The sequence below is a fragment of the Chiloscyllium plagiosum genome, chromosome 15, assembly GCF_004010195.1.
Source record: "Chiloscyllium plagiosum isolate BGI_BamShark_2017 chromosome 15, ASM401019v2, whole genome shotgun sequence".
Lineage (NCBI taxonomy): Eukaryota > Metazoa > Chordata > Chondrichthyes > Orectolobiformes > Hemiscylliidae > Chiloscyllium > Chiloscyllium plagiosum.
This window is the reverse complement of record NC_057724.1, coordinates 16674193-16698891: the sequence shown is the minus strand read 5'-3', so window position 1 is coordinate 16698891 and position 24699 is coordinate 16674193. Positions and strand designations below refer to the sequence as shown.

At 40.1% G+C, this 24699-nt stretch overlaps 1 protein-coding gene across 5 annotated transcripts in view; it reads right to left on the bottom strand.

The window, feature by feature from the left end:
• The window catches only part of elf1 (E74-like ETS transcription factor 1), a 263022-nt gene that overhangs the window by 24014 nt on the left and 214309 nt on the right, over window positions 1-24699 (bottom strand). For all 5 annotated transcript variants that reach the window (XM_043704487.1, XM_043704490.1, XM_043704486.1 and 2 more), the window contains one exon: window positions 12604-12769. In XM_043704487.1, coding sequence (XP_043560422.1) covers window positions 12604-12769 — 166 coding nt within the window. The remainder of the gene's footprint in view (window positions 1-12603; window positions 12770-24699) is intronic.

The window sequence follows — 24699 nt, the reverse complement described above, 5'->3', positions numbered from 1 at the left end:
CCTATCACCCTCACATTGACCTCTTTCCACCTATCACATTTCCAACGCCCCTCCCCCAAGTCCCTCCTCCCTACCTTTTATCTTAGCCTGCTGAACACACTTTCCTCATTCCTGATGAAGGGCTTATGCCCGAAATGTCGATTCTCCTGTTCCTTGGATGCTGCTGTGCTTTACCAGCAACACATTTTCAGCTCTGATCTCCAGCATCTGCAGGCCTCACTTTCTCCTGAAAATGATGAATGCCAGTCACATTTAAAGGGCTGGTGACTCTGCACATGCTCCTGTTGCCATTTCTTTTTCTTCCCCCCACCCCTTCTTGTTGCAATCTGAACAGTGCTCCAATCCACCCCGTGACCTGACCCACATCAACAAAAAAAAGTGGAACTCGCACTTGGCGTCGCTGTCAAGGCGTGCAGCTGCTCGCTGTTGACAAGACCACCTGAAACTGCAAGCAAAACTTGAATATTGCTGAAAAAAAGGAGACAAGGGGTTTTCCACATGAATTGATGTCCTTATGAATTATCTTGATGAGCACAAGAAAAATGTATTATTTTCCAAGCAATTTAAGAATTACTCCTTAAATTTTGTAAAACTTTTATAAACATGCTGAGATTTTTGCAGTCAAACAGAACCAAAATGCTGGGATGCTGCCATCTGTTAGGTCTTCAAAGAGAATACCCACCGCCCCCACCCAACTCCATCCGCTACTTTGCATCCCAATTGCACTCGCCTCCCCCCCCCCCCCCCCCACCCCCGACACAGTAAAGCTTTTATGGCTATCTCAAATCCTCCAGCTTCACCTCCTACCACCTCAATCCGCAAACACTGATCCCGCCCCCCAAAACAAAAACCCATACGCGCACTTTCACAAACTTTTGCGATGTTTTCCTGAACTTGGAGCAGGGTTGTGGGAGGGAGGGGGATGGAGAGAAAGAGATGCAATCTTCTCCTCTCCCATTCCCCCTCTCTTTTCTCTCTCTCTTCCACCCCCGCCCCCCCAAAAAAACCCTGGGGTTTACCTGCCCGGATTAACAAATCCAGCGGCGTTCTGATGTCCTGGTAAACGGGGAAAGCCATATGGAGATGGAAATCCGCTGGTTTCTTGCTGACGGGACCACGTCTGCTTTGCAAAGGCTCGTCCATGGAAGTTACGTGGCGTCCTCCGTGTGGAGGGGGGGGGGGGGGTCTCTCTCGCCGGGCTTTCCAGGCGACAGGTTCCCCCACCCAACCCTTCTCGACTAACCCACCCACCCCCTTCCCCCTGTTTCTCCCAAAGCCGGAAACGTTGGATCACCGCGGGACTGTATCGAACTTCATCCCCAAAACTTCCAGCTTCTTCCGGGATGGTGTTCCAGGACGCAGGCGCCGTGCTCGCACCTCCACCTCTCACTCTCTCCCAAAAATGAGAGAGGGCGGGTGATCGGTGGGTCTCAGATCTCTCCGGGCTTGCTGCATGCAACTCAGTGCCGGCTTGGAACACGGTAAGCTTCCCTCCCCCAAACAAACCCCTTCTCCGTGTTTAATTCCTGAAGGCATCTCAGTGAAATGAGATCCTGCTTCATTCCAGCAGCTCAGGACTGCACACACACACACACACACACACAAAAGGGTGTTTGGAATCAAGAAAATAAACAAAACGGAGGTTGCTGGAAAGACCTAGCAAGTCTGGCAGCATCTGTGAAGGAGAGGAATCTGGGAGTCAATGTCTCTCCTCACAGATGCTGCCAGACCTGCTAGGCTTTCCCAGCAAGTTGGTTTCTGATTTACAGCATCCGGCAGTTCTTCCGGTCTTTATGAAGTATTTAGAAGTACGTGTACAGCTGTATTCAGCTGTTCCCCCCACCTCCAATCACCACGCTTTACCCAGCAGTATTATACACAAAGATCCCATGCAGATCCTGCAAGGCCAGAGGCCAAGGTAGAGAGGTTTCACAATTTGAAATTCTCTCATGGTGAGATATGCCAGCCTGCCTGACAGGCAGGTCCGGGACTTGAGGGGGGATGGGGGCTAAGACCTAACTGGATCTCTTGCACCAGTTGGACTGTGATGGTTTAAGTACAGTCAGAACTGCAACGTGCTGGGAATACTGGGCAGATCACCAGCCCACATTGGCCAAGACAAAAGCCACAAGAGCTGATGCTTCAGGATCTATTTCAGCTGCTTCTCAGTTCAGTCAATCTTCTGCTGGCTCTCCAACACCCACCCCACTAACTTGCTGTGAAATTGGATTTTCCTCCCTCTCTCTGAACACTGTGAAAACACTGCCTGTCGTGTGTTTTAGTAGTGCAAATACAGAAAGCACAGACCCTGTTACTGCGGCTGCTGGAATTCTTAAAGATACACTGAAGATGCTGCAGAAACTCAGTAGGTCTTACAGCAGCTGTCGGGAAAGAAACAGAATTAACATCTCAGTCATCTACAACAGCTTTTCGCTGTATTTTACGGTTGGTGCTCATTCTGGAATGAACAAGTGACAATAAATCAAATTATCATCAATTTAAACAAACACCCTCAAATGAGAGTATCTAGTTGCATGTATTGGTACTGTCCCACTTTAAAATAATCTAAATAAAGCCTTACATAAATCAGCAGCTGATTAAACTCATTTTCCCTGCCATATAATATGCATTAAGCATCACAGTACTCCACTGTAACCATTATCATTGACATACGAGTAACAGTTTGACCTTTGTCTGAATTCTGATAAATTCCACATGACAATATTTCTCTCCTGAAAAGGAACTGGAAACAGAGTTCTTTCAAGACACCTCTGTTATAAGACATTGTTTGAATAGCAATATGTTGAAGCTCATTACAATGCATAGAATGACTATGGGAGAGAAAAGGTTCAGATAGAAAACAATCCTGGACTCTCAGGTTCTCCCTTATTGCAACAATTCAGAATCCCCCAGACCATGAGCCTGACCTTCTCACACGACGATAAGCACTAAAATAAATTTAGATGGCTTGTTTGCCCGCTTACAGGATGTTTATTAAACAATCAAATCAGGAAGGGATAGGGTAAAGAGACAACCTGCATTGTAATACTGGGTACAAATAATGTCTTCAGTTTGAAAGATGGCCTAACCAAGACCTGTTTCTCTTTGGCCTGTGGTGGACATTGTAGGTACTGCCAATAGATCATAGATTCCAGCAGCATTCATTAACAATCTGATTGATAACTCTTCACCAATCGTAAACATTTTACAAAGCGGTCCCACGGTATTCCACTCAGAACAGAAATAATAATATTGCATGGAAAAACTGTTTTTCTAGTCTCCAGAAACAAATCAAAATCAGAACAGCAAACCAACTTCACTCAAATTTATTAATGCTTGATGAATATTTATATTGTGAAAATCAACTAGTTTCACCTCCTGAACGAGGATCCGGAGCTGTTATACTCACAAGTATGTACCTCCACAGAAAGTATTAAATATAGGATGGAAAAGGGAAAAAAATAACATTTTGATTTAATTATGTTATGCAGTGTGTAACTGGTGAGAAACTTGGTACAGGATAAAATGTTGCATTTATATTTTCATTCTATGCACTTAGGAAGCTTTTCATAGTTAGTGGATTACTTTTGAAGGTAGTCATTATTGGCTTGGAGAGAAATATGGCAGCTAACCTGCATACAGCAAAACTGTAAGGTGCAAGCCCAGCTAACATTTCGTGATGTTCTCGTCTGAGAAGTCAAATGTTGGCTGAGGGAACTTCTGCCTCATTTTCAACATAGCACTGTGGGAGAATTTACTATTCCAGAGACAGATGGTGCCTTGGATTAACTTCTTACCTAAAAGATGGTACCTCTGACAAAGTTTATGTGGTTATGTGTGAGGGAAGTAGTGTCTCACAAACTTGACTGAGTTTTTTGAGGAAGTAACCAAAAAGATTGAGAACAAAGTGGTAGATGTTGTTTACAGAAGAACCTCGATTATTCGAATATCAGATCATCCAGCAAGCTCGTAAGATCCCGGTGCTTGGGTAAACAATGTTATCCGGCAGGGCAAAAGTGAGGACTGTAGATGCTGAAACCAGAGTTTAGATTAGAGCGGTGCTGGAAAAGCACAGCAGGTCAGACAGCATCCAAGGAGCAGGAAAACCGACATTTCGGGCAAGAGCCCTTCATCAGGAATGTTATCCAGCATTCAATTACCCAGAATTCGATTAACTGAACAAAATACTTCCTGTCCGTGTCCTTCGGATAATCAAGGTCCCTCTGTACTTGGACTTTAAAGTCTTTGACAAGGTTCTGCATGGTAGACTAATTAGTAAAGTTAGATTACATGGGATTTAGGGTGAGCTTGCCAATTGGATACAAAATTGGCTTTACAATGGGAAAGAGGGTTGTTTTCTTGAGGATGCCTGTGACCAGTGGTGTTCCACAGGGATCCGTACTGGGTCAACTTTTCTTTGTCATTTATAGAAATGATTTGGGTGAGAATATAGGAGACATGATAAGTAAGCTTTCAGGTGACACTGAAATTGGTCATATAGTGGACAATGAAAAAGGTTTATCTGAGATTGCAAGGAGATCTTGATCAATTGGGTCAATCAGCTGAGGAGTGCTAGATGGAGTTTAATTTGGTTTCGCATTTTCGTAAAACAATCAAGGGAAGGACTTGTACAGTTAGTGGTTGGGCCCTAAGTAGGTGTTGTGGACCAGAGTGTTCAGCTACATAACTCTTTGAAATTTGCATCATGGGTAGGTAGCGTGGTTAAGAAGGCATTTAGCATGCTAGCTTTCATTGCTCAGACCTTTGAATATAGGAGTTGGGGATGTCATGTTGACCTTGTACAGAATGTTGGTAAGGCCACATCTGGAGTAGCATGTGGAGTTTTCGTCACTCGGTTATTGAAAGGATGTTATTAAACTGGACAGAGTTCAGAAAAGATTTCCCAGGATGTTGCCAGTAATGGAGATTTCAATTATAAAAATAGGCTGGATGGGCTGGGACCTTTTTTCACTGGAGGGTAGAAGGTTGAAGGGTGAACTTATGGAGGTTTATAAAATCGTGAGGGCATAGACAAGATGAATAGCAAAGGTCTTTTCCCGAAGGGTAAGAGCGAGAGCGAGAGCAAGGACGGTTCAAAACGAGAGGGCATAATTTTTAAGGGAAGAGGAGAAAGATTTAAAAAGAATGAGGGGCAACTTTTTTTTAAAAAGTGGTTCATGTGTAGAATGAATTTCCAGAGAAAGTGGTAGATGCAGATGCAGTACAACGTTTAAAAGATATTTGGATAAGTACATGAATAGGAAAGCTTTGAAGGGATATGGGTCAAACACAGGCAGGAGGTACTAGTTTAGTTTGAGAACACAGTCAGCATAGACTAGTTGAACTGAAGGGTCTGTTTCCACGCTGTGTGACTCTATGACTCTAGTCGAACACTGTATTGTTAGGCTGGGATTTCAGCTCCAGTGTCATGTGTGCAGAGAATCTGAACTTTAAAAATGGCTGCCTACACTTACAATGTTTTAGTCTGGGGGTGGTGAGCTAGATTAGAAGTTAAAGAAAGTGATTATAGGAGAACTATGGAGACTGATGAATGTAGCAGCCTGTTGGCTGTACGACCTGCCTATGTCCAACATTTAAATATAAAGCATAGGAGATAAAAGAATATGCTTATGCATTGAGTAACACAGGCTTAATCCCAACAGAGAGTTGCTGGATAGATGTTAAATCCAATGGACAGAGGAATGCAACAGTTGACAATAATAATTTGTCACTCATGACATACTAAACAACCTAAGGTTGTATGTATTCTAAGGTATGTACACAACTTTCAACAGGTCAGCCTGCTAAACAACATTTACAATCTACACAAATCACAACCAGAGAAGCAGTCAACATTCAAAGGAAAGAATTTGCACTCATATAGGGTCTTTCAAGAGCTCAAGCATCCCAAAGCAATTTACAGCCAGGTAAGTAATTTTAATGTGTAATCATTATTGCAACACAGGGAAATATATGGCAGGCTGGCAGAAACAGCAATAAGTTTCATGGTCAGATGATATACATTAATGATATTGGCTGGTTAAGTGTTGCCCAGGACACCAGGGGAATTCCCCCGCTCTTCTTCACATTCTACAAAGGGATCTTTTGCATCCTGCTGAGACGAGGAAGATTGTCAAAACTGACTGACCACTGCCCTGAATTAAAAACCAAAACATGAAAATGCCTTAATCTCTGGATTGTTACTTGAGCCACAAGAAAGGAAAAATAGGGTAAATGAATAATTCATAGGTAAAGAGTTAAATGCCTGCCTCGATCATTTGTGTGAAATAAATGGGTTTTGACTAATGAACACCAACAAAAGTGTGAGCTATGTTCTCGGGGACTATCTTCATCTAAACCACACTGGACTTTACATAAATAATGGGCATGAGATATCAAGTGAGGGAAGATATGATAAGAGCGGACAAGATAATTGAGTAAGGTAGTAATAACAAATGTTGAGCAGAGGATAGCAGCAAAGGACAGACAATACAAGTGTAAGGGTATGCCCGCAGATAATTTGAGGAGCTTGCAAAATAGTAAAATGACAGAACTAAAGGCTCTGTATCTGAATGTGCACAGCATTCACAACTAAATGGATAAACTGACAGTTCAAACATAATAAATATGTATCATCTAATAGTCTCTCTTGGCTTCAAATTCTGAGCAGTTACTCAACTCGACCTTCCTTCTGTTTTGTATCCACAGAGGCTGCCAGACTAGCTGAATTTCTCCAGCAATTTCTGTTTTTGTTACAAACATCTACCACCCTTTGTGTGCAGATGTGCTTCTTAACATCTCTCCTGAATGGTCTAGCCCAACTTCTCACACTATGCTCCCTAGTTCTAGAATCTTCACCAATGGATATAGTTTATCTTTACCTTGTCTTTTCCTGTTAATATCTTGAAGACTTTGATCAGATCACTCCTTAACCTTCTAAATTCTAGAAAAAACAGGCCCACCTTGTAGTAACTCTCCTTATAACTTAACCCCTGAAGTCCAGGTATTATTCTTGGACATTGTACTCCCTTCAAGGTTAATTTACCATTCCTTAGATGTGATGTCCAGATATGCTCACAGTTCCAATACTAGAGTTTTCTCTTAGAGGGTCGAGGGGTTATGGAACTCTTGTTTTTGCTAGACATGAAAAGCTGAGTTATTTTTAAGGCTGAGGTAAATGGATTCTTGTCAAACAAGGGATTCAAATGATTTTGGGAATAAATAGAAAAGTGGAGTAGAGGCTCCAATCACCAAGATCATACTGAATTATGAAGCAGATCTGTGGGGTGAATGGCCTACTCCAGTTACCAATTCCAACTGATACACACACAGGAGGACTGCTAGTACCCATGAAACATACCAGTATTTTCTCCAGTGGGACAGAGGAGTCTGTTAGGTGGAGGAAAGGAAGCAAGTTAGCGAGGGTACTCTTTTTATTGTCAGTAAACACACAATTTGAAAATCAAAATGAAATTTCAAAGCCTGTTAGTGCTGGCATTTTACAGTTCCTCTCTTCCTTCACTGGTTCCTGAAAACATGGGTTATCTCAATAAGCTGCACTTTGTCTTCATCAACCTGTGCAGTCAGCTGTGGTGAGGGAGCAGCAGCCGAAGCACTTCACTGGATTGATTATATGACAGAGCACGAAGGCTGATCTTTGTATGATCTGATGTGAACCAATAGTTGAATTGGTTGTATTTAACACAATGATTCTGCTGCTCCTTTTTCTCTTGTGTTATTAAATACTTGATTAACCTCATGCATACCCATAAACATACACAACCAAACAGACATACGCCTTCAATCAGAAAAGGAGATTACAGCCTCTTGTCAACAGCGTGAATGGTCCATGGTAACATACCCTCCAGTTTTCTTGTCCTTCTTGTTGAAATCACATTGACCTCTACTGCACACTTCTCTGAAAAGCTGTTTGATACTAAAGATTCACTATGCAAGCCATCACCTATTCAGGTCTGAGTCCAGATGTACATGCTTTTTTATTTGCACTCAAGCATATAGAAATAATGGGCCCAGTTATAAAGGTTACATTGGGTTCCTGCCATAGGTTTTCAATTCCAAGTCACCTATACAGTAATTCTTGCTTATTCACCTTTATGATTATGTGACAGAAGTAGTAAAGTGATCAGATTGGTTGTATCCTGGAACAATGATAATGTCAGTTTACATATAGAATCCCTACAGTGTGGAAACTGGCCATTTGCCCAACAAGTCCACTCCAACCCTCCAAAGCCAAACCCATCCAGACCCATTCCCCTACCCAATTAGACTACATTTACCCTGACTAATGCATCTAACCTACACATACCTGAACACTGTGGTCAATTCACCTAACCCGCATACCTTCGGATTGTGGGAGGAAACCCACGCAGACACTGGGAGAATGTGCAAACTCCACACAGACAGTCGCCCGAGGCTGGAATCGAACCCAGGTCCATTGCACTCTGAGGCAGCAGTGCTCACCACTGAGCTACCGTGCTGCCCTATAGACTGAACTGAACTACAGAGTATACTTTGGGATTGGAGTTTTATTTTGTAGTTCTGACTTGTATTTTAACAAGTTGCTGGGAAAGTTGAGCAGGTCTGTCTGGCACACTGGCCTTCGTCAGTTAGGGCACTGAGTACAGAAGTTTGGAAGTTTGCAGTTTTCCAGGATATTGGTGAGGCATCACTGGAAGTACTGAGTTTAGTTTTGGTCACCTTGCTACAAGAAGGATGTTACTAAACTGGAAAGAGTGCAGAAGAAATTTACAAGGATGTTGCCAGGACTCAAGGGTCTGAATTACAGGCAGAGGTTGGACAAGCTAGGACTTTTCTTTTAGACCGGAAGAGACGTGGGTGGGTGGGGGAGAAATCTTACAGAAGTGTGTAAGATCACTGGGCCCATTATGGATACAATTAATGCACTTTTTTTTTCGAGGGTTGGGGAATTGAGAACCAGAGGGCATTAGTTTAAGGTTAGAGGGGAAAGAATAAAAGGGATCCTGAGGAGCAATTTTGTTTTAAAAACAGGAGGGTAGTATGCATATGGAATGAGCTGCCAGCGGAAGTGGTCAAGGCGGGTACATTAACAATATTTAAAAGGCATTTGGGCTAATACATGGATAGGAAACATTCAGAAGGAAGTGTAGGAAAATGGGGTTAGCATGGATGGACCAGTTTGGGCCAAAGGGCCTGTTTCCATGCTATAGGACTCTATGACTCTACTTAGAAGTTCAGAAGGAGAAGAAAGATGACTAAGTTTGAACCCTAAGTTGACATGTCAGTACCTTCAGAGGAAATAGTACACTGTTGGAGAAATATTAATTCGAATACAGACTTACACCTAGGCACTGTCTGCCTGCTCAGGTATACGTAAAAGCTCTGTTGAGATGATTTGAAGAAAAATAAGATTTCCCTGATGTCTTGGCCTATAGTTCGCCCATACACTAGAAACCACAGGGAGCTGGTGAGTGAGACTAACTGGATTGCTCTTAGAAAGAGCTGGCACAGATTCAATTAACTGGATAGACTCCTTCTGTGCTCAACTATTCCATGATTCCAATGATGCCACTTAGCTTATGGAATGAATGTTGAAAGCTACTCAATGAACAAAGTAATCAGATGATGTTTTATTATGTTAGTGCTGCTCACAGTAAAGATATCCTACACTAATTTGAAAAGCTTGTCTTGATATGATTACAAAAATGACCTTCATGTTATATTGGTGGAATATTTTGTACATGATAAATATACTAGCTTTGTTTGATGGTAACTGTGTATTCCCTGAAGATCAGTTGTCTTGCTGTTCATTTAGGAACTGCTGTTTTTAATGTCATTGCTTCTTAGACTTGACTTATTGTAGAGCACAATCCCTGAATCTGAAAGTTAATTTTCATTTTGAAATAAAGTGAACTCTACATGAAGTTCAAATCATTTTTCTGTAGACACATGAACAATAGTTTTGACAGCGGATCCAATCCAAATAAATTGTGACAAGGGGAAGAAAAAAAACTTGCAATCAACATAGATTTACATAAAGTCCCCTTTATGTGTAACATCCTTAAAACTGCTTTTCAGGGAGGTTTTTCACAACTGTTTGTGGGTAGCTGAATTAATCCAATATTCACCTATGAATTAAAAATTAGCCTGAAGACAATTGCATGGGTTCAAATCCTGCACTGGCTGAGATTACCATGAAAGGCTCTCCTTCTGAACATCTTCCTCACTTGAGACATGATGAACAATGCCCTGTACTAATTCAAACCTAATCACATGAGACAGAACAAATCTTAAATTACTGATGGGGTGCAGTCAGGATCCAAACACTGACTTCCATAACATACACATAATTGTATGTAGAAATCATTAACTAAATTATGATTGCAAATACATAGGAGGAAGGTCACTTTTGTACAATCATTGAAATAAAACCTACTGACTCCATCATCATGACGTATAATAGTTTACATTATTCCAATGCTTTGGCAATGGCCTTTGCCTGCCTAGCCAAAAGTCTATTGAGGCAGGTAACTCAAGTTAGGAAATTTCCTAACTCAGCATGCTCACCTCAATTCAGAATGGCCAGTTATATACAATTTTGGCTCCAGTTTTGTACTGACCTGAAGCTCTCTTCGGTTCCTCCTATCAGAGTCTAGCCTGTTGACCATTGTAGTACATCCGAAATGGCCACGAGGTGTTGGTGGAGAGTGCTGACATGGACTGATTAGACTATTTGTCCTCATTGTGTATGTTCACCCAAGAGCCCAGATCAAGTAAAGGAGTAATGTGAATTGTTGACTTTGATAGCTTAATGCAATTGGTTACGATAAACTTTCTTTTGATAATCACTCTTGGTAATGTTCATTTGGACAAGATTAAAAGGGTGAAGCTTTTGACCTGGTACTGACACTTTAATTGTCTGTTTGATTGATACTTTCATAGTATCATAGGAACAGCAATTCTTTTCCTCCAAAGGACATTTCTGAATGAGTTTTTTTTTTTGTGATTCTCAGCAGTTTGGCACTTGCCACTATTTGGCTCATTGGCTGTATACATAATGCTTACTGAATAAATGGACTTGAAATAGCATTGGGTGGGTGTGGAGGATATAGGGGTCAAGGCACATGGTTAGGACTTTTTGAACATAGCTCCCCCTATGATAAATGAAAATTAAGATGTTCCAACCCAGAAAAATCTGGGCCCATATGTTAATACAGAGGAACCTCTTTATATCATTCTTAAATTTACCTTGCACAAGTTATAATCTTATCCCTACACAGAGCCGTAGGAATAATACAGCTCAGAGGGGAGCCATTTTGGCCATGCCGACTATGATCATAATATATTCTTAAAAGATTATCTGAGCTCAAAGTCCCAATTATTAAGGGATTCATTTATAGTGTCCTCCCCGATTGAAGTAGGTACCTTTATGTTAAGGCAACTTGACTACAATTGACAGCAGGTACTATAACAGTGATAAGGCGGCAGAATGCAGCACATGACTACCTATGCTTGCTACAGGTATGAAATCTCTGTCCTCCTCACTTCAGTCATGCACTTTATGATCATTACAAATCTATTTGATTAGAGTGACCAGCTGCATCTGACTACATGGAAACAAATTTTCATACAACCAATCGAGAGAAACAAAAACATTTTGACAATGCCTACCCAAGCGAATCAGTGCATTTTTTATGCCTTTCTAATCAAATTCAATGAAAATCACCCACAGGCAGAGTAATTTGTCTGATCTAGTTGGCCGATAAATGTGGAAAATGTCAGTGGTAGTGATTGTTAAGATTCTGATGCATTGGTAGGTTTCTGGTTTGACAGGGACTCGGGGCAGGGGACAGTAAGTAGCACAGGGAGATACAGAAGTCTGGTTTATCCTGCATGCTAACCGAGAATTCACTCCATCTTCCAATGTTGTCGGCCAGAATTACATGCTTCGCTTCTAGTTGAGCAGGGAGAACTCCAGATGAGGTGAAGGGACTCAATTGTCAAACAGGGAAGATGAGAGGGATGCAGGAGATATGATTCTGAGTAGGGGAGGAAGGCTTGCAAAGATAATAGAAAGAAATATTTATAATATGCCTTTCCTATTTAAAAGGATATTTCAAAGAGCTTTCCAACCAATTAGGTACTTTCTTAATGTAGTTTGTTGCTGTAATATAGGAATGGGTGCCACCAGTCATCACTGACCAAGCTCTCACAAATAGCATTGAGATGATGAATAGATAATTAACAGATGCTGGCAGAAATATTGCTCAGGCACTCACTTTCTTAAAATATGGTACAATGGGATATCGTATGATCTCTGAGTATGTTGACAGGGCCCTTGGTCTAATCTCATTTCAGAAGGAGGCCCTACTCTAGTACTCATACTGGAATATCCACTTGGAAAATATACTGATGTTTATGTGCTAAAGTGGGGCATTGAAATCCCAACCTTCTGGCTCAGAGGCAAAAGTATTATCATTGAGCAGAAATTTAAAACTCACTTTCTCTAACTGGTGATGAATTGCCATAAATAGTCTCCTGTATGATGCCACTGTTGCCTTTCCTCAATGAAAATCAAAACTATTACTCTTACAAGATACCCACCTGAAAGACCAATGTTGTCCTCTATTATTTGTTCTTCGACAACATCCAAAGATGCATCATCCATCATTCGGGTGGAAACCTCATCACAATCCAGGCTGGAATAGAACAAGTCAGTGTTTGGCACTTGTTCCACAATCACAGCAGGGAATGACAAAGGGTCTTCAAGCTGGAGATAAAAAGAAACAGGAGACATTCAACAGATAAAACGGATAGAGACAGAACCACATCACAAGGGGCTGCAGCTGCCACCTTTACAGATCACCTGCATGGAATGCATTTTAAACTGAGAATATCAACATATTGTTTTTTTGAAGCTGCACTTTGTACAATTAAGGTTTTAATTATCTAAAGCTGCTCAACCTGAAATTTGGTTCAAACTCTACTCCACCTTTTAACATGTGATCTTAGTATAACAAAACACACATTGCTATTAAAAGTGATTACTTAATTGTGTGGTTCAGCATTGAAACACTAACTAATTCCGCCCCCAACTGGGTGATGAAGGGCTCCAAAAATGACTGTGATATGCCAATCGCCTCGACTCAACTGACACATCTCAAAATATATACAGTGTGTCATTCCAGGTGTCACTTCACATTATTTTCAGCAAATGTTAGGGTTAGCTGTAGAGGACTTCGAAATTTTAAAAAAAGAAACTGCAAGATATCTTCTCAAAAGGAAACCAATTCTGATTTATTTAGAATATCTTACTTGACTGTCACTTGCTGAACAATGCTCCTATTGCTTTTTTTTGCCATTCTCAGACATTGGAGGGTAGGCCATTCAGCCTCTTGAACTTGTTTTGCCATTCTAGGTTACAGTTGAGTATCTGTCTCAAAGACATAGTCCTACACTATCACCATATTCCTTGATGACATTAGTGTACTTTACTCAATCATTGAGGTTCCGTTGCCCCCGGGATAGAGAATTCCAAAGATTCAATACCCTCTGAGTGAAGACATCTCTCCTCATTTCAGTCCTAAATGGCTTGCGCTTTTTAATCTGTAATCGTAGCCATGGTTCTAGACTCTATTCCAGGGGAAAACATCTTTTTTTGCATCTGTTTATAGAGTCATACAGCACTGAAACAGGCCCTTAGGTCCAACCTATTGGAAGATCCGCTGAGATTTCCATTCTTTCTTCTAAACTCCAGATGATGAAGGCCAAGTCTTGCAAATCTCTCCTTATACACAATCCCAAGAATCTGTCTGGATAATCTCTGCTGCACACCCGCTATGGCAAGTATATCCTTCCTGAGACAATGGTATCAGAGCTGCACACAACACTCCGGGTGCGTTTCTCTACAATTGAAGTAAGATTTCTTTGCTCCTCTACTCAAAAACTCTTGCAATAAAGGCGCACGTACCTTTTGCCTTCCTACTCTGTAGTTTCTGCCTGTTAACCAATCACCAATGCATGCCAGTGCATTACTGCCAATCCAATGCACTTAAATTTTATTGGAGAAAGTGAGGCCTGCAGATGCTGGAGATCAGAGCTGAAAATGTGTTGCTGGAAAAGCGCAGCAGGTCAGGCAGCATCCAAGGAGCAGGAGAATCGATGTTTCAGGCATGAGCCCTTCTTCGATTCTCCTGCTCCTTGGATGCTGCCTGACCTGCTGCACTTTTCCAGCAACTTAAATTTTAATTCCTAACATCCTGGGATGTTTTATCAAATGCCTTCTGAAAATCCAAATACACCATATCCCCCTGTTCCCCCTTGATGGCTCTGCTCTTAACCTCCTCCAAAAAAAACTCCAACAGGTTTGCTGAATACAGTTTTCATTTCAAAACTCCATGTCAGCTCTGTTCAATTAGACAAATATTTTCTAAGAGTCTAGCAATCATAGCTTTGAAATAAATTCAAGTGTTTTCTTGAATATTGATATCAAGCTAACAAGTCTGTTATCCCCAGTTTCGCTCTCCCTCCTTTCTTAAATATTGGCGTTATATTTGCAAACTTCCAAATTGTATGTACTATTGAAGAACGAAAAAACCTTTGAAAAAGGATCACCAATGCATCTACCATCTTTGTAGTTTTCTCTTTTAATATACTAAGGTGAAGATCAAGTCCTGGGAACTTCTCAACTTTCAGTTCCATTAATTTCTCCAATATGCTTTTCTTTATGAAATTCCTTTATCTCCTCACTCTCACTGGATCCTTGGATCTCAATTATTTAAGAGAAATGTCTTCCTCTTTGAGGAGAGACACAAAACACTTACTTAGTTTCTCTTTCATTTCTTTATTTCCCATTATTAATTCTCCTGTCATTCATGTTTGGCCTTCCAGTCTGAACATGAAGTTGCATGATGAATGCTGATGACAAGTGTGGTGTACTACAGCCTGGCATCTTGCATAATGTGAAAGAAAGAAAAGCTTCGAATTCAAGTAGAATTGAGATTTCATAATCTCAAGTTATTCCAAGCACTTTAAAGCTTGTGTAAATGTATTTTTTTAAAGTGAAGTTACTGTTGTAGTGGAAGACCATAGCAGCCTATTTGCACACAAGTTCTAACAAACAGTAGTGCAATAATGATAGTCTGCCCTCAATGCTGACTGGAGGTCAAATCTTAGGTTAGGACATCGGGCAGCCTAATCACACTAAGGCAACGTTCAAACTAAAACTACTCAACTTTACTGCTTTTATTGCAGGAAGTATCAGAATGAATATCATAACAATCAAGGCAAGATTGTGGCATGGGTTAGTGTCATTGGATAAATATCCACAGAGGCTACTATTCTAAGAACACAGGTTCAAATCCAAGCACAGGAGCTGGTGGAATTTAAATTCAATTAATATATCTGTAATGTCAAACTAGTCTCAGTGGAGATAACCATAATCACAATGTCCTTTAAGGAAGGAAATTTGTGATCCTTACCCGGTCAGGCCTACGTTTGAAGAGGCAAGTCTATTTTCTAGGGTAGGGGAGTCTAAAACAGGAGGGCATAGATATAAGGTGAGAGGGGAAAGATTAAAAAGGGACCTAAGGGGTAACCTTTTCCACTCTGAGGGTAGTGCATGAATAGAATTATCTGCCAGAGGAAGTGGTGGAAATGGGTGCAATTACAACTTTTAAAAAAGTATCTGGATGGGTATATGAATAGGAAGGGTTTCTGGTCTTTTGTTCTCCCTTCCAAAGTGAACAACTTCACATTCTTCCCAAACTTTACTCCATTTGCCAACCTTTTGGTAACTTTCTGTAAACTGTTCATACTTCTCTTGTAACTTGTGTTTCCACCTATTTTTGTGTCACCTGCAACTTTGACCATAGTACATCATTTCTTCCTCAGAGTCAGTAACGTATATTGTAACCGGTTGCAGTCCCAGCACAGATCCCTGTGAAACCTCTTGATTTCTGATCCGATACAATTCTGATAAGAAGAATAAGAGGGGATATTATTAAAACATAAGGGGTCTTCACTGAGTAGATTCTGAAAGAATGCTCCCTCTCTTACAGAAATCCTTAATTAGTTTCAAAATAAGGAGTCTCCCATTTAAGACAAAGAGGAAGAGAAATTTATTCTTTCAAAACTGAATGATCTTTGGAACTGACTATCTCAGAAGTCAGAGGATGTTGGCTCATTGAATATGTTCATATTAGACAGATTTTTAACCTACAAGCAAATAGGAGACAGAAAAGAGAAATGGATACAAAGAAAAATGGAATTAAATCTTCAATCGGATCAGTCATGGCCTTATTGAACAGTGGTTTGCTTGAGAGACAAAATGGCATCTCCCGTAACCAAAGAAAACGTTCTCACCCTTTTCTTGCTTTCCTCCATTTCACCAATCTATTCCTTCTAAGCTGTTTAACATGTAGCTCTTCCTCCTCTATGTCGAAATTAAGACACATCACAACAGTTTCCTGAAATAACTCGGCCTTTTCCCCACACCTCAAAGCTGTGAAATACTTTTATCATTTCAAACTCAAGCTGGTTTTTACTGGACTTATCTCTTCTGCAGTTTTCTAAACATTTGCCTGTACTACAGGACTGTCTGATGTACAGCAAAACATGGAGCTGATGAAAATTTTGCCTAATATTTGTTCATTAAGACGAGGGTGTCTACGACATTAAAACAGTTCCACTTGCTATAAATAAATGAAAAAAGCTGGTAGGTACAATGAGCACTTTGCAGCAAAGGCTGTGGGGGAGCTGTATGGGTGCAGGCCATAATTTGAAAAGTAGATTCAAGTCACGTAAATGGATCCTACTTAGAATAAAAAAAGGTAGTAAAATGAAAGCCACTGGACGGTATTAAGGCTTTTCATGTGAGACCAAAGTAAATACAGCCTAACTGCAGTGCTTTCTGACAGATGCCTGTGGTGGTCCGATGTGAAATAGCTTTCTTTGTAGCCAAAGCATAAAGCTGCCCCTAATTTGGTATTAAATTAGCAATCTCATTCTGAATAGTCACAGTATGGTTGATCTTGACAATGGACATGCTCATTCTGACGTGCTTCTGTGATTATGACATTTTGGAGTGAACTGCACAAAGTTATTTCACCTCAAGCTACACTTATCCTGTTCGTTCAGGGTGTCCGTGACTTGGAAAGTGGTCGACCTCCCAGAACCTCTCTTGGGAAAAACAATGTGTATTTTTTTTAAATAAAATTGAAATGTAGAAATGGAATAAAAAGAAAAAAAATCTATTTCAACTCTCAAATTCCAATGACTTTTGGTCTTATTTATATGGAACAACCTTGTGCAAGAATTAGCTCTGGAGTACTTTTATGGTTAGAAGAAATTCTGTAATAAAGTATTCCATTTAAAAGTTTCAATCAGAAACAGGCATATTTTATCAAATATTGACACGGTGTTGCAAAGCCCTGGGTTACACTGCATCTGTATAAGTAACTCCTTGTCACTGCCAATCTGAGTACTTAGATGTTTCAAACACTGCAAGCAAAACTAGCATGACAAAGAAAGGTTCCCATGTTTACCCTCCTTTTCTTGGGGACAGAAAGGTAAATCATCAACCAAACTAGAGAAACCCTAAATGAAAATGAAAACATATTGATTTGCTTCCAAATTACATGTGACTCTGGCAGAGGTAGGGCCAAGATGACAGAGTGCCTGAAAGGGGGCAGCAGACATTTGTCAAAGTCAGGCCTAGTCTGAGCAGAAGTTTCAATCAACTTTATTGACACAGAGTGTTGTCAATCACTGAATTGCAGCTGCTCTCCCAGCTTCTGCTGTGACGTGTCTTACAATACTGTAAAGGACCCAAAATTCTAACCCTCTCTGTAATTTTGCCTTTTGAAACTCTTGCATCAATGTATCTACCCTTATTTAGTTGTTTTGAAAGAATCACAAGCAGCAAAACCTATTTTGATTTCTGATAATGCCACTGAAATGAGAGAGTCAATAAGAATGTTTTTGCACTGCAATTTAGTGTTTCAAGGCAGCTTCCCCTTAAGTGGCTATTGTCAATGCAGTGGGTGGGCATTGCAGATCAAATCATCATGATATACCATTAGAAGTTGTCCCATCTGTGTGCTGAACAGCAGCAAGTCAGTATTCTAGTGTGATAGTGCCCCAGTCTGGCTCATTCATAGTAAAGGATTGCTCTTTTATTCCTCGATTCATTTTTTCAGTTGAAGGCAAATTTAAAAGCAATAATTTTACTGTCATATCAGTTTTGCCAGCAGTAGATTCAGAGTACCGAAGAGATTATCTCAGAAGTACTGAAGACTGACCATTATAAAAATGTTTTTTTTTATTGGCCAGAAATTCTATTTGTTAATGTATTCAACAGCATGAAGCTGGGCCAGGAGGCTGCAATCAAGACTGAAACAAAAGCCTGGCTTTGCATTAAAGCAGTTCTCTAAGGCAAGAATATAGGTCAGTTCCATTAGATCTTGCTTTTATATTTGCATTCCAGTTTAGTAATTATTTTCTCAATTCTCTTCTCCCCAGTGATGTATAATTTGTAATCATTTCATTTAAACAGAATAGGCAACCAAACTAAATTCCAGTAATTAATCAGTCCCTGAGGTTTACTCAAGACTGGGCAAGTTAAACTCAATCTTCAACAACATAGGAACAAGAGTAGGATCCTCAGTACCCCTCAAGGTGATAATGTTCCTATTCCACCTCACGCATCATCTTTCTAAATGATAACACTTCCCAAACAGGAGAAATAAGCCATGTCAGGTTGTTGTAGTGCATTATTATAAGGCCAGAAGAAATAGGAACACAAGTAGGCCACTCTGTCCCTTCAGCCTGTTCTGCTCTTCAATGGCCGATCCAACATTTTTCACACCAACTTGCTTGCTCTTTCCCAATGATCAGAAGTCTATGTCAGCCTTAAATGTACACCAGGACACTGGCCTCACTGTTCTATGTGGCAAGGAGTTCCACAGATATATAACCCTCAAAAGAAATTCCTCCTTACCTGACTCTTAAATTGGTGCCCCTTTATTGAGACTATGCCCTCTGATCTTGGACTGTCCCATGAGAGAAACATCATCTCAGCATTTACCCTGTCAAGCCCCTTAAGAATCAGATATGTTTCAATGAGATCACCTCTCATCCTTCTAAACTCCAGTGAGTGGAGTACCAATTGGTTTAGCCTTTGCTTAGAAAACAGTCCCTCCATACGAGGGATCATCTTAATGAATCTTCACTGAATTGCCTCCAATTAAATGATCTTTCCTTAAAAATGGGGATCAAAACTGATCACAGTGTTCCAAATGTGGTTTCACCAACACCTTGTATAGTTGCAGTAAGACTTCCCCTACTCTTACACTCCAAAACCCTTGAAATTAGGACCAAATTCCATTAATGTTCCTAATAACCTGCTGTACCTGCTTTCGAGCTTTCTTTTGCACCTACAGGTCCCTTTATGGGTGTAAGTTTGCTCGTTGAGCTGGACGGTTCATTTTCAGACATTTCATCACCATACTAGGTAACATCATCAGTAAGCCTCTGGTGAAGCACTGGCATTAGTGACCCACTTTCTATTTATGTGTTTAGGTTTCCTTGGGTTGTTGATGTCATTTCCTGTGATGTCATTTCCTGTTCTTTTTCTCAGGGGGGCGGTAAATGCATTTGTTGATAGAGTTCCTGTTGGAATGCCATGCTTCTAGGAATTCTCCTGCATGTCTCCGTTTGGCTTGTCCTAGGATGAATGTGTTGTCCCAGTCAAAATGGTGTCCTTCTTCATCTGTATGTAAAGATACTAGTGAGAGTGGGTCATGTCTTCTTGTGGCAAGTTGATGTTCATGTATTCTGGTGGTTAGTTTTCTGCCTGTTTGTCCAATGTAGTGTTTGTTACAGTCCTTGCAAGGTATTTTGTAAATGACATTAGTCTTACTTGTTATCTGTATAGGTCCCTTTATGTTACAGCTTTCTGCAATTTTTCTCTATGTAAATGATACTGTTCTTTGTTCTTCCTTCCTAAATGACTAACTTCATATTTTCCTACATTGGAGTCTCTGTAGCTAGTGCACACACTACAGCCACACACATAAAAGATGGACTCAGCCTAGTAATTCAAGTGCTGATCAAGTATACTTTATTCACTAAGATGTTGAATTTTTCCAGTGAAGTTGCACTTGTACCCACTCAACCAAGTGCTAAATATTTTATTACACTCCTGCCTTCTAGGTGATAGAGAGGCCTCGAGAAGTCAGGAAGTGAGGGGAACTAAATTGGATTCATTGGGATTTAAATTCTCTCCCCCAGAACACAATTTTTCAGGTTAATGAACAGCACAAGTTATTAATTTTCATTTTCATCTGTGACTATTTCCCATCTCTGCTGCACAATGCCCTCTGATTTTTAAGCACTTCCAGTACGTTAAAAGCACTATATAAATTCAACATGATGCTGTTAACAAGCTCCCTGACAAAAAGGAAGAGAAAAATGAAGCAGATCTAAAGAGTGCAAGTCTCAGTTCAAATTCTCAGCTTCGGTACAAAGGTTACAACTGAACCAGACAAGGACAAAGTTGGTTTGTACAATGCAGTTGCAGTGGTGAGGCCAGCAGATAAATAACTACACCATTCAAATCATGCATTAATTTCACATTAAAATCTTGGCTACACCTTGTGGAAACGGAGACAACCAGGCAAAGGGTTGTTTACGGAAAATACAATCTACATAATCATTTTCAATTCACTCACAGATTTCCTGTGTCCCTCCCACACATCGTCATGTTTGACTTGATCCAGCCTTTCCATAGATGACACCACCATTTCCTACCCCAAATATAGTTTCCATTCAAAAATAATACAGCAGAGAATTAAGCTGAACATAGAAAACTATACATGAAAACTCGTAAAGGAAATAAAAGACAAAGCTAGTATATGAGAATGGACTGGTTAAATATATAAAAGGGAGTCCAAAGTCTTTTATAAACACACAAATGGGAAAAGTGTTATCTAAGGAAACATGGAATCAATGAGGGACAAAAAATATCTGTTTTTGAGGCACAAGCACTAAATGAGTTCTTTGTATCCATCTTCACTTGAGGACACCACTAATATCACAGTGAAAGAGAAGAAGATGGAGAGAAACTGGATTAAAAAATAATGCATAAAAGAGTAGATACTTAGAAGTTAGCCAACACTCGAAAAAGAAATTTCAACCAATGTGGATGGGTACTTCCTAGGTTGGTAAGTAAAGGTGGAAACTATGAAAGCTTCAGTCACAATCTCACAATCTTCGGGTGCCTGTCCTCCAAGGCGGACTTCAGGACAGGCAACAATGAAAAGTGGCCGAGCAGAGGCTGATAGCCAAGTTCAGTACCCATGGGAATGGCCTCAACCGGGACCTTGGGTTCATGTCACACTCCACCATTGCACTATACACACACACACACACACACACACACACACAAACTCACACAGACCCTCTCTCATACGCTCACACATACACTCCCACACACATCCTCTTACAGATTTATACCCTTTACACTCACGTACACACACACTGTCCCAGACACTCAATTCCACACCTCCCACCCCACCCACACACACTCCCACATGCACACATACACATGTAAGTTTGTGGGGTGAATTTGTACTTGCAGAATTACATTTTACTTTGCTCAAAAACTGCATGAATCCATGTAATATTCTGTAAGTCTGTTCTTTCGATTGGAATCACTCTGGCCATTGTGGTACAGTCAGCCTCACACAGGGAAGCTAACACCTTCAATACATTATCTGGGCTGACATGACACCAATTGTTAAATTCACTTGAGACTTTCAAAAAAGACTTGAGACTTTGTAACTTTCAAAAAATGTTTTGTGATTTACATATGAAAGAACTGAAACCAACATGGTCATTCTAAAAGACGAGAGACTGAACAAACAATCCAGGTCTTTTTCAAAATAGAATTTCAGTTACATCACACTGTAAACTTCTGCTATAAATTCTGTGTCTTATTCTCCACAGCCACCTGATGAAGGAGCAATGCTCTGAAAGCTAGTGCTTCCAAATCTTTTGGACTATAACCTGGTGTTGTGTGATTTTTAACTTTGTATACCCCAGTCCAACACTGGTGTCTCCACATCAATCTTCAGTGAATTTGGCATCATGCAACATAACTGAAATGCTGCAAAGGTTTCATTTGTTACAAAAGGTAGATAAATGTACCAAATGAGTCAGCCAACCTAATGGTTGGGGCAAATTTTAAAACAATAATCTGGAAGAAAATGAATTGTAACTTGGAAAGGTATTGTTGACAGATTTGTTATCGACCAATCACAAATGATCAACTCTGTTGAGTTCTTTGATCCGCTATCAAAAAGCACTGATGAGGGCAGTGCAGTTGATGTTATGCATTAGGAATTTCAAGAGATGCATGATGAAATATCACAGCAGACTTGTTAGAAAATGTAAATCGCAAGTGATTTGTGGAATAGTGGATATAAAACTAAGGGGCAGAAAGTGAACTCCCTGAAGGAAACATTTACCTAATATTCAAAATACCTTGAACAACAGTTATTAATTCAACTTCTTCATGCTGAGAGATTCAAAATTACTTTTGAAATGCCCATGAGGTGACAATGATTTGCTTCACTTGAAAGGAATTGGCATTGCATTCAGTTAAAGCCTCCATCATAGCTAACAATCCGACAAGAATGTCGTCCAGAAAGATAGGCTGATTTTGTCTTTACTATAAGGAAATGATGTGCAGTTAATGGATTGTATATTTCTCCTCAAGAGGAATAAACATCACACCCAACAATTTAAATCTAGTAGTGCTCTTGCTTCTGAATCAGAGGGCTATGAGTTCAAAACCTACAAGAGATTGGACGAGAAACTGTTAACTCCAGCATTTCAATCAGAGCATGAGATGTTAAACAAAGACTCAATCTCTTACTCGTGTTGTCCAATACGTTAATTACTAGTTCCATGTGGCTAATCGGGAAACAAGATTTGGCTCTCAGTATTTCTGATCAGTAAGTAAGGAGCAGGTACAATCAATGAACATGTGAACTGGAGGCTATCCATACATTTATTGGGAGAAATGATGATAATGATGGAAATGAAAAAAGTGTGCGAATATATTTTATTATTATTAATTCTTTCCTTTCCTTGATTACTGAATGGCAATGTCTATAAGCAAATATGCACATGAGCAAAGGCTAACTACATTTGAAAGAATGCATAATGTACTTGTAGCTAAAATTAGTTTATGGAAGTAAATTGTGTTGTCATAACAACACTTGCGGCTGGTCAGTATTGATTTAAGATGGGTCTCATGGCAATATATAAAGGAGGATTTCTGAAATTAAATGGTGTCTGTTCAGTTATCAGACCCTCTTGTGCCTCAAAATATGTAAATATAGTCTTGTACGAATAACAAATGCCTTGGGTTTGTTTGGAATTGTAGGATTGTCGGCTATGATGGAGGCTTTTACTGAATGCAATGCCAATTCCTTTCAAGTGCATGGACAAATCTGATTTGGGATACCAAACAAATTCCGATGTTTGCTTGTTTCTTCATATGCTGCTGGAAGAACTGAACTGCTTTAGTGACTATGTATATAAAGTACATTTTTAAAATAAAAACAAAAATCAAGGAGGAGCAAAGTGTTCTGGGTGTGGTCAACATTTGTCCCTTCGTGAACACAATCAGAGATTGATGAAGTACATTTTCATTTTACTTAATGTTGTAACTTTGTCATATTATTGTCCATTTGAAGATAAAAACATTTAAACAATGTAGGCAGAAGACAAGAACAACAGTGTGCTTATTGGGAGACTTAATGTAGTTTGAAACCTAAATGTTCATAGTGCTAGCCTGGTGCAAGACTTCCACTGCACCAGGAAGTTTGAGCACGTTTTCAGCATGTGACAAACATCCAGTAAGATGGATGGTGCAGGTAGGGCAGGCATTAATAACAAATAATAATTCCAACTAAGATTTGAACTTGCACTCTAATTCCTACCAGAGATTAGTGATGAGTGGAATGAAGTTAAGATGTTCATGAAACATCTATCAGAGTGTTTAGCTATACTACACAGTGAAGCCACAATTAAAATCCCTGTTACCAGCATTCCCAAACTCCCCAGCATGGAAAACACATCAGCTTAGTGTTGACTGCTGCTACAGCGCCATCTCCAGGCCTACCTAAGTGATATTTATCATAGCGCTATCCTTCCTTTAGGTCCAAAGCGATAGAAACTCTTTAACAGCCACCTTCCTCAAGCCTTGATCATTTTGTCTAATTGATTCATGTGACATTCACTAGGGTGCTTCGAGACTGACAATTTTGTCAGGTGCACAGTCTTGAAGAAAGAAATATACATCACTTGGGATTTTGATTAGAAATCAAGCCCATGGGCTTTGGAGAGGGAGCATACATTTTGTTGATGCAAACATCTGTTTAGGTTAGAAACAGTGCAGTGCTACGTCAGTGGATTGACATCAGTGAAGGACACCAGAGACACAAAAACACTTAACTGTGAATTTCAAATGTTCACAACACACATTTATGCCATTGCTTTCCCATCTTGTGAATTTACAACCACGGGTGGATCATTAAAGATGGAAAGTCAGAGTACAGGGAAAGGGAAGTTTCTCCACAGAGAGGGAAGGGAAAAAGTACTCGCCAGTAAGCACTGTGCCACTAGATTCTA